Source organism: Hemisphaericaspora subhashii (assembly GCF_019202705.1).
Source record: "Hemisphaericaspora subhashii strain CBS 10753 chromosome Unknown scaffold135, whole genome shotgun sequence".
In the NCBI taxonomy this organism is placed as follows: domain Eukaryota; kingdom Fungi; phylum Ascomycota; class Pichiomycetes; order Serinales; family Debaryomycetaceae; genus Hemisphaericaspora; species Hemisphaericaspora subhashii.
In genome coordinates this window covers 21,270-31,917 of record NW_026057336.1, presented here as the reverse complement: position 1 = coordinate 31,917, position 10,648 = coordinate 21,270, and the positions used below count along the sequence as shown (strand labels likewise).

The following is a 10,648-nucleotide window of genomic DNA, read 5'->3' as shown; positions in this document are numbered from 1 at the left end:
TTAGACATGTTTTAAAAATACAGTTGAATTGGATAATGATCTATTAAAAACGTTATATAAAAATTAATGAAGATGATGATGTTGAATATTGATAAAAAAAAGGGTAGTGTAAAATGGATGAATAAAATGACAATTGATCAAATGGGATGGGAATAGATTATATTGCTATGTCTTCCCTTTTGAAGCTTTTCAATTGATTATGGATAATGATAAGATATTCAATATTGAAATAGAAAGAAGAAGGGAACAAGAAAATTGAAATTCCACTTGACGTTGACTTATCTTTTTTTTTTTTTTTGTTCGTTCAGTGGATTCTTAATTGCAATTACGTATGAAAAGGGGAAGAGAATGAGAAGTCTGAATGACATGACAATATGACAATACGAAGATCTCTTTTTTTCTGTTTAATTTGCTTTTCCACAAGGATTGAAAAGGTATTTATGGCATGTTTCTTTATAATTGTATATCTGTTACTCTAATCATCATGCTACCCTTAGATCAATTCTAGAATTAATTTTATCATTGAAAGAATGTTGCATCAGTTGAAACAATACTGCTATATTTAGCAACAATATTATTTATTACAATTGGTAGCTCCATCTGTACACAATGATTATTTGGCTGCCAAATATAATGAAGCCTTGTAATAGACTACTACAGTTTTCTTTTTATCTATTAGGAAAACTATACAGAGAAAGCTGCTCTTATTGAGTTACCCCAAAAGAGTGGAAATTATTCAATTGTATATAGAGAGTATTTAATGACTATAATTGATTTTTAATGTTTAAATTGGATAATGTTAAATTAATTTAAATGGTAACGGCTCTAAAAATACAACGAATGTCCCTCTCCGTCAAATGACCAAGTTTTTGCGTTCGTCGTCTTCTTTTGTGCCACAAGTTATATCTACATAAATTGAAAGCTTAGAATAAAACAAATAGTATTGCAAACTACTTAAAACAATCTAATTATAAGAATACTACTATTCTTCTACTCCTCCCGTACCTCTCTCTCTATAAAACTGTCACTCAATCATTGGGAAGAAGAAGAAGAAGCAGAGTTAACATAAATAACTTTAGCTTCACCTTTAAACCCATTAANATTTTGAAACTTATGTATTATCAAAATAGATTTGTATAGTAATAATATTAAATGTAATTACACACTTCTGTATCACTTGATTGCTAATTTCAAAAGGGTCCTCAGCAGAGGCTCTGAGCAGAGGCAAGCAATTTTTCGAAATGCGCTGCGCAATAATTCCAAATTAAGAAAAATCCATCGGATATTCATCTTTCTTCTTCGTAGCAACCAACAACCAACCAACCAACCACCAAACATGACGGGTACAACACAACATCATATAGAGCATATAGACAAACTAGTAGAAGCATGGTTATCAATTGACATCAATCCAGAATCCAAACAAGAAATCAGAGACTTACAAGCCAATAAACAATATGACATCTTAGATTCAAAACTTAGTCGTAGAATTGCCTTTGGAACAGCAGGATTAAGATCTTCAATGGAATCAGGATTTTCGCATATGAATGATGTGACTGTCTTACAGGCTTCACAAGGGTTAGTTCAATATTTAGACAATATTCCAGATGGATCGAAGTCTATTGTGGTTGGATATGATCATAGATTTAATTCACAAAGATTTGCTGAGATTTTGGTTAGTGTTGCTATTTCCAAGGGATTCAAGGTTTATTATTTAGGTTCAATTGAGAATTTATCCAAAGAGACTTTGGAATTATCTACCAGCTCATTTAAGAATAATAATGAGGAGACTGATGTCGGATATGTTCATACTCCATTGGTCCCATTTGCTATTGATTTATATAAAGCTGGAGGTGGGGTTATGATTACCGCTTCTCATAATCCATCACAAGATAATGGATTTAAGGTCTATTATCTGAATGGATGTCAAATTATTCCACCTCAAGATAGTGATATTGCTAAATCAATTGAAGAAAATTTACAACCTTGGGATTCGGTATGGTATGTGACTGGGAATTTCCAATTAGGTATTAATCTTGAATTAATCGTTCCGGTTAAAGAAATCGTAACTGAAAAGTATTTACAAGCTATTCAAAATTCATTGATTTATAATAATAAATTAAGTTTTGATTTCATATATACTCCAATGCATGGAGTTGGATTAGAAATTTTCAACCAATGTATGCATTTATTCAATGAAGCTGAAACAACTTGGAAACCAGTTGAACAACAAGCTAAACCAGATCCTAATTTCCCCACGGTCAATTTCCCAAACCCAGAAGAAAAAGGGGCATTAACATTAGCTATCCAAAATGCAAAACAAGCAGGATATAAATTAGTCATCGCAAATGATCCAGATGCCGATAGATTTAGTGTTGCAGTTGAAACCAGGGATGGTGAATGGAGACAATTGACAGGTAATGAGATTGGATTTTTATTTGCCATGTATTATATTGAAGAAATCATTCCATTTGAATCTCTTAATGATATATATTTGGTGAACTCAACCGTTTCATCTAAGATCTTACAAGCTATGTCGCAAAAAATGGGATTTGGGTTTGTGGAAACCTTAACTGGATTTAAATGGATTGGAAATAAAGCCATTGATTTAGAAAAACAAGGTTATAAAGTACCATTTGGATATGAAGAAGCAATTGGATTTATGTTTAATGTAGTGCATGATAAGGATGGGATCTCAGCTGCTGTAGTTTGGTTACAATTATATGAGAAATGGTTTAGTTCTGGAGAATTAACTCCTGTTGAAAAATTGGAAATGGGATATAAGAAATATGGTTGGTTTAAAGAATATAATGGATATTATAGATTTAAAGATATTTCAAAATTAACTCATATTTTCCAACAAGTAAGACAATCATATACCGGAAGTGATTATCCTACTAAGATTGGTGAATTTGATGTTGTATATTGGCGGGATTTAACTATTGGTTTTGATTCAAGTACAGAAGATAATAATCCAATATTACCAACTGATCCAAGTTCACAAATGATTAGTGCTCAATTGAAATTAAGTGATCAGGATGATGATGATGATTCATCGGTTTCTTTCACTTGTAGAGGATCAGGAACTGAACCTAAATTAAAGCTTTATATTGAAGGTAGATCTAATAAGAATGAAGAAATTGCAAAATCAATTGCTAAAAAGTGTTGGGATACTTTAAGAAATGAATGGTTTAAACCAGAAGAACATGGACTTGAAGAGGTGACACCTTAGTATGTAAAAGTCTAATAAAATGTTGTATAGAAGTAAGTTTATAATTAGTTAATTAAATTGACCTCGGGCTCAAAAGTAAAGTTTTGTAAGCTAAATTTAGTAGTTTTTCTAATCGCTTGAAGTTTCAATTTCAGTTAATATCACAACCAACACTGCCAAAAAAAAAAAGACGTTGAAATTATTCTTGGAATTTTAAAAATTTTCTAGAAAAAACAATTTAACACACCTAGTTACTTTTACGAATACAACACACTGTACACACTTTTACGGTTTACCCGTTTTAACGAATAAACTAAAAAGTAAGCTAAAGTGAAAGGTGACGATTACTGCCACAACTGGTAGCCTTCATTCAACAAAGCACACACATTCACACCTAAACAGTATTACCATCAGAGAGAACAATAAACAACAATGATACCAGATGTCTATGGCAAGAAGAAATCAAGTTTGCCAATATACACCAGATTTGCACCTAGGAAACATAACAAGAGAGTGTTACTAAAGAGAGCATTGTATGTTCTAATATCTTTAGTTTTCCTTTATTCAATATATTCTAGGTTTATTGTTGGTCAAAGCAATGCACATATACCGCAACAGCCGACAATACCAATTAACAAACAACAACAACAACAGCAGCAACAGCAACAGCAGCAAGCTGCACCACCAGTACAAGCACCACCACCACCAGCTGTAGAGAAGGATGATTATGAACTCTATAAAGTAACTAAAGAAGGAGTTAAAAAACAAGACATTAAATCAGATTCACCTGATAAAGATTTACAAGATTTACTTGAAACAGAAAACTTATATGCTGATACGATTAAATATTATGATTTAAATGATTTCCAAGGAGAGAAACATGGATCCAAGAAAGGAGATGTTGTATTATTTCTTATGCCATTAAGAAATGCAGAACATGTATTACCAATGGCATTTTATAATCTTATGAATTTAACTTATGATCATTCCTTAATTGATATTGCATTCTTAGTTTCTGATTGTTCACCAAATGATAAAACTTTAGAAACAGTTTTTGAATATTCAGTTGAATTACAAAATGGTACTCTTGTTGATCGATTACAACGAGAAGAAAATGCGAAAAAATCAGCTCAAGTTAGAGGGACTACTGATTTATACCAACAATATATGGAACCAGGATATATGGAATCTGTAAGAAAAGCATATAGTAATCCCGAACATCACCCACATTATCGTACTCCATTTAGATCAGTTTCAATTTTCAAGAAAGATTTTGGACAAATTATCGGACAAGGTTTTAGTGATCGTCATGCAGTTAAAGTTCAAGGTATTAGAAGAAAATTAATGGGTAGAGCCAGAAATTGGTTAACTTCAAGTGCATTAAAACCATATCATTCATGGGTATATTGGCGAGATGCCGATATTGAAACTTGTCCAGGAGATGTTATTGAAGAACTAATGTCTCATAATTATGATGTCATGGTTCCAAATGTTTGGAGACCATTGCCTACGTTTTTAGGTAATGAACAACCATATGATCTAAATTCATGGATTGAATCTGATCCTGCATTGGAATTGGCAAAGACTTTGGATGAAGATGATGTAATTGTGGAAGGATATGCTGAATACCCTACTTGGAGAGCTCATTTGGCATATCTTCGAGATCCAAATGGTAATCCTAGAGAAATTGTTGATTTAGATGGTGTTGGTGGGGTTTCTATTTTGGCTAGAGCTAAAATATTTAGACAAGGGGTACATTTCCCAGCATTTACATTTTTAAATCATGCTGAAACTGAAGCGTTTGGAAAAATGGCTAAGAAGATGGGATTTAAAGTTGGTGGATTACCTCATTATACTATTTGGCATATTTATGAACCTAGTGAAGATGATTTAAGAGAAATTGCTAAATTAGAAAGAAAAAAGAGAAGAAATAGAGGAAAGAAGAATAGCTAAGGAATTGTACTTAAAGGAGAGGAATAACTTAAAGTGAGATGTGATTTTGTATAATTAGTTAACATTTTTTGATATTTAATATCCCCATGTTAGTTTCGTTTGTAACTTTCAATTCTTTTAAGTAATAGTTATTTCTATTTTTAGCATCCGCATATAATGTTAGTTTATTAATAAGAAAATATACAATTTAATAGATATCCTTGTAAGTAAGTATCAACCACTAGGTTGAATAACCTGGGTAATCTACCATAAGTTGAACAACCTGGGTAACAAAAAAAGTCAGTAGGAAGGCAGGTTTTGTAATCTACATATCAACGTTTGTTAATACTCAGAGATTGTTCACATCCATTTTATTCATCATATTAAAACAAATTTTTGTTTGTTTTGCTTTTTAAAATCTAAATGCTGCAAAGTCTCGAACTCCATACCTTTAAGAGCCGCTTATAAAAGGGGCGCTTCAGAAAATGCGTCTAAACAACGAAACTTCTAAAGAAATGTACGAAATTCCAGTTATGCTATTGCATCTAAATTTTTTTTTATGAAAAATTTCACATTGAGGGATGAGCTTGAAATCACGTGAGATCTGGCTGGGGCTCGTATTTTTTTTGTCGTATCTTAAATTTCTTTTTGGCTGTCATAACCCGGGCTACTGGTATTCAATCTGATTCTGAATACACACATTCCATACACCTCGTCCGCCTCCAATAATGATTTCTTGTCACACGAAATAAGGTACAGTTTAATCATAGGTATTAGCTTGATAATAAGAAAAGGGTTTCGGTGCTATCTTGAGAATAAAAATCTCCACAATAGATTTTTTTAATATTTTGACATTTGCAAGATTACAATATTTTTCTCTTGAACGAAACAGCCCGTCGAGCATATATATACCAGAGGCGGGAATCCGACTCAGTTGATTTTAGTTTCTTTTTACCAACATCTGATCTAGCCAAGCAAAACATTCAACTGAATAAGTAAGGTCCTAAAAATAGAAGCATAAAATGAAAAACAAAAAAGGTAAACAAAAAAAAAAGTTACATTTTTGCAACGCGTGGTGGTTTTTAATAACCGTAAATCGTGTAAAATATGATCGTCAAATGCTACACAATAATAAAATCGAACGAGAATTTAATAATAATACAATATGCCACCCCCACAACCCTTATCAAGAAGCAGCATTTTACAGTCAGCAAGATTAATCGTTTAATTACACCCGAGATAATGAATTCTGATTTAAAACAGATCATGAATTATCGTCTGTACTTATTTTTCTTGGTCGGCTATACTGGATTTAGACTATTCTGAAATCTGTCAATTGAATTATATGAATAAAGGCGTGTGTGGAGGTCTAAATCAAGAAAGGTAACAAAACACATCAATGTATCACAAAACAAAGGTCAGTGGCTAGAACATTCGTTACGCGCGATACCTTCGATTGTGTGTATCTGATATTTTCTCAAACACAATACTTACACATTGTACCCCCCTTTAGTCCCCACGTCCCACCAGTATCTTTTGTCCATCCCTAGTGCATCTCGGCTAGAAATATTTCTTGCAACCATTTTGTATTTATATTTTATAAAGTTATATTTATAGTCCAAGCTTTTCCTAAAACAGAAAATAAAAAATAAAGGAAAGACGCGTGAAAAAAATACGAAAAATAATAATTAAAAAAATAATAATAAAAACCTAAAAAATAATTAGAAGTTGCAAAATAAAATGAACTGTCTTCTTTTTTTATTGCAAGACAATTTCTAATAATAAATACTCAACTAATACTAACATAAAGATACATGTGTACAAGTAATATCTGTACAATAATGAATGATGTAATGAATAATTGCAAAATAATAGTGTACAATTAAATTAAACTTTCTATTCTACATAGTACAGCAATAGCCTAAGTATGTGTATGTAACTTTACCTTATTGTGCTTGTTTTTTTATTGATCTCAGTTTCATTGTTTTGTAACATCGTTATTGTATATGGCCATTGTTTAGATGCATTTTATTTATTTAATTTATTCCTAAACAGGAAATTCCACATTATAAAATATTAAAAACCAGCAAGCATAGTAAGTACCACAAATACAGCAAGCATGCACCCGCCCACGCTGTTCAAATAATTTTCAACCCAAGCATGCTACTACTACTACTATTCGATTTTCAAAATCAAAAAGGGGTTACGTTACTATACTATAACTATACGGTTACATTAATATAAGGATCATTTGTAGTCTATTTTTAAAAAATTTAAAGTTTTTCTTCTCTTTCTTAAAATTGATAAAAAGGTTATTATTTTTTCATTTTGTTTTCTTAACTAAGAAGAAATTTTAAATTCTCTCGTCAAAAAATTTAATACCCACTAACTCTTCTTACTCTTTATTTGTTATTACCTTTCTTAAATACAAGGTGTTTACTTTATTAATTAACAGAATTAAAGGGAGGACTATATTTATTTATTTATCTTGAAATTTTGATTTACATTTCATCGATTCATCTTCATTTTTATTTGTCATTTTTACGAGAGGGAAATCACATTCAATCTAAGCATATAGTACCTCTACACTACCACCAACCACAGACCCACAACTTACACCCCCCCAACTTATTACATTCGCTTTTTTTGCATTCAAAACTAACAATTCCACACACATCATGAAGTTGCATTACACAATACCTTTCATATTGGCATCTATAACCCATGCTCTTTTACCAGTCAAGGATTTTAGAGTACCAACAATTGTCTCTGCTGGTCATGACATAGATATAGAGTCACTCAGCAAGCTTGCAAGTCATAATAAAGAACAAATAGTTGCTGCTGCTTCTAGTGATACTAGTTCAACAACAACAGAAGTCACATTTGATTCATTAGACGCTATACAAGTATTATACACAGACAATTCTAATTCTATTTATTATACATATTTATCATTACAAAGTGATCCCCATTCATATTCACAAGATTTCCCCTTATTAATAGACACAGGAAGTTCACTTAGTTGGATCTATGATCAATCATGTACTAATAATGCATGTAATTCTAGTTCAGTTACAAAATTTTCATTTCCAGAACAATTAACATATAAATCAGTTTTCCATTTGACTTATACCAATGATAATGTTTCAGGACAAATGATTTCTTTAAAAGATAATAATATTGATATGTGTTTAGGTTATTGTTCATCAGATTTTCAAGTTGAAGATTATAGTATTGGAATTTCTGATACTTCTCCTTCAATTTTCCAAGGATTTTCAATTAGTGGGATTTTAGGAATTGCTTCAACTTCTTCTGATGAAAATCTAGTAACTCAATATCATAATAGTGGATTAATTGATCAAAATATCTTTTCATTATATATATCAACCCCAAATAAAGTTCAATTTATGTCTAAAACTGTGGTTGAATTATCTAAACAATATTTAGGTGGATTAATGTTATTTGGAAATGAATCAATTAATCATCTTACTACATTTGCCGGTAATAATCCAACTGTCTATGCTGATGTGGTTAACAATCCAAATAATTTTTGGTTAATCAACCTTGATTCAGTCTCATCTTCTAATTCAACCATTAACGGAGTACCACTTTTTAATAGTAGTTCTAGATTAACCATTATCGATTCAGGAACAACTGGTATTGTATTCCCATTTAATGATGCTCTTGAAGCTCATCAAGCATTATTTGGAGATCATGGATATGTGAATGATGATCAAGGAAATTTTGCATTTTTCTGTGATTTAGCTAGTGATGATACATATTTAACTTTCAAAATTGGTGATAATACAATTGAATTACCAAGTTCATTAATCAAAGGTGACGAATATACAACTGATGGATTACAAGGCTTTTGTGCATCTAAGATTCAAGGATTGAATGAATATGCTTATTGGATTTTGGGACAAGCTTTCTTGAAGAATTATTATACTATGTTTGATATGGATAAGAAAAGAATTGGATTTGCTGAAGCTAGTTTAGGTGAATTCACAGTTAATGTTGCTGGGCAAGAAGGGAATATCCCTCCTGCTAAACCTTCTGTCGTTACTCATTTTGCTACTGTGACTGCAATCCAGTTAGCATCATCAACAGAAGCTACTACTATGCAAACATCAACAGGTAGCAGAAACAATTCAACTGCTAGCAATAATTCACGTACAGCTGCCAACAATGTCAATGGTTTATATGCATCTGCTTCATACTTCCCGTTGTCTATTGTATTTGCATTCTTAGCATGTTTAGTCATTTAAATGACCACGACCCGCGAACCCCAAGCGCACACCTCCCTCCCTTCAATTCTGTTTAATTGTATTCTAATAAGATTTGGTCTTCACTTTTATTTATATATAGAAATAAAAAGTTCTTTTAATAATTTACATTTGCCTTTTAATAATAATATACATTTGACTTATTTAAGTTATAACTGTTAACCATGAAAGTACAGAATAGAATAATATAACTGGATAAATTGCCAATAAAACTCTACCAGGAAGTACACCAGAACATTTCAAACTCATAACCCCAGCATAAATACTCCATAAATTTAAAACCAACATTAAAATCAATCTAATAAATTTCCATTTAAGTACCAATGAACAAATCAATTCTCCAATAACAATTGGAAACATTGAATAACCAATTGCACTAATTGCCGACATGAAAGAAATCGTCCCACCTAATAATTGTACATTTAATCCAATTATAACATATAATATCCAAATAAATGCAAAACTACCTGAAAAGACTTGATTTGTTTGATTTTTACTTGCACTTAATCCCAAAGCAACTGAATAAGTTAATGAAAATATCAATGGACCCCAAAGATCCCAATCTAAACTATCTTGAGTAATCAACTCTCCACTAGAAATCCCAGTCACGGCCTCCTCCTCTTCCTCTTCTTCTTCCTCGGACACAGGAATAACCCGAGAATTCAAAATCAGTTGTGGCAATTGAACTCCATTGGTACTCGCAAATTCCAAAAATCTATTCTGTTGCAATTGTGCTAATTTCTTCAATTGCATTGGCCATATAACTATAGTTAATCGTTTACCTATTTGTAATAAATCTCGTTTTAAAGTTTCTAAAATTGGTTCATCTAATGTATCACCACCTGTATATTGACGTTCTTTGACTTTGGTATTTTCAGGTAATTGAGCAGAAGTAGATGCTGCAAATGAAGTAAATGTGGATGATAGATCTACTTTTGGTACGAGATTGAAGGGGGAGAATGGACTGGAGGAAGATGCTTGTGGGATGTTGGATGTTGATTGTTGATTACGTGGCTGTGGTGGTGGAGCAGAGAAATCATCATCTGGGATAATGAAATCATCCACGTCGGGAGTTATGGCATTAGATCCCCATTGTTGTTGAGATGACATTTTTAGTAAGAAGTGAGTTGGATGGATGATTGATTTAAGATGAAAGAGATTTAATTTGGTGTGAAATGTTTAATGTGGTTTAAGCGTTTCCTTGTGCGAGTAAAATTCT

The 10,648-nt window shown here is 31.8% G+C and overlaps 2 protein-coding genes and 1 pseudogene across 3 annotated transcripts; 2 read left to right on the top strand and 1 right to left on the bottom strand. All coding sequences in view use genetic code 12, as the record gives it.

The window, feature by feature from the left end:
- Positions 1-1,336: 1,336 nt before the first annotated feature.
- Positions 1,337-5,164, top strand: J8A68_003977 (annotated as a pseudogene). The gene is made up of 2 exons: positions 1,337-3,231; positions 3,790-5,164. Coding segments are annotated over exons 1-2 (3,270 nt in total).
- A 2,657-nt stretch (positions 5,165-7,821) lies between these two features.
- On the top strand, positions 7,822-9,411 carry J8A68_003976 (pepsin-like aspartic protease; the record flags this gene model as incomplete). The annotated part of the gene is made up of 1 exon (XM_049407886.1): positions 7,822-9,411. The coding sequence occupies one exon, from the start codon at positions 7,822-7,824 to the stop codon at positions 9,409-9,411; it is 1,590 nt and encodes a 529-aa protein (XP_049262745.1).
- Positions 9,412-9,573: 162 nt separating this feature from the next.
- J8A68_003975 (uncharacterized protein) lies at positions 9,574-10,539 on the bottom strand (the record flags this gene model as incomplete). Its single annotated transcript, XM_049407885.1, has 1 exon — positions 9,574-10,539. One exon carries the CDS (start codon positions 10,537-10,539, stop codon positions 9,574-9,576), a length of 966 nt encoding a protein of 321 aa, XP_049262744.1.
- Positions 10,540-10,648: the final 109 nt, after the last annotated feature.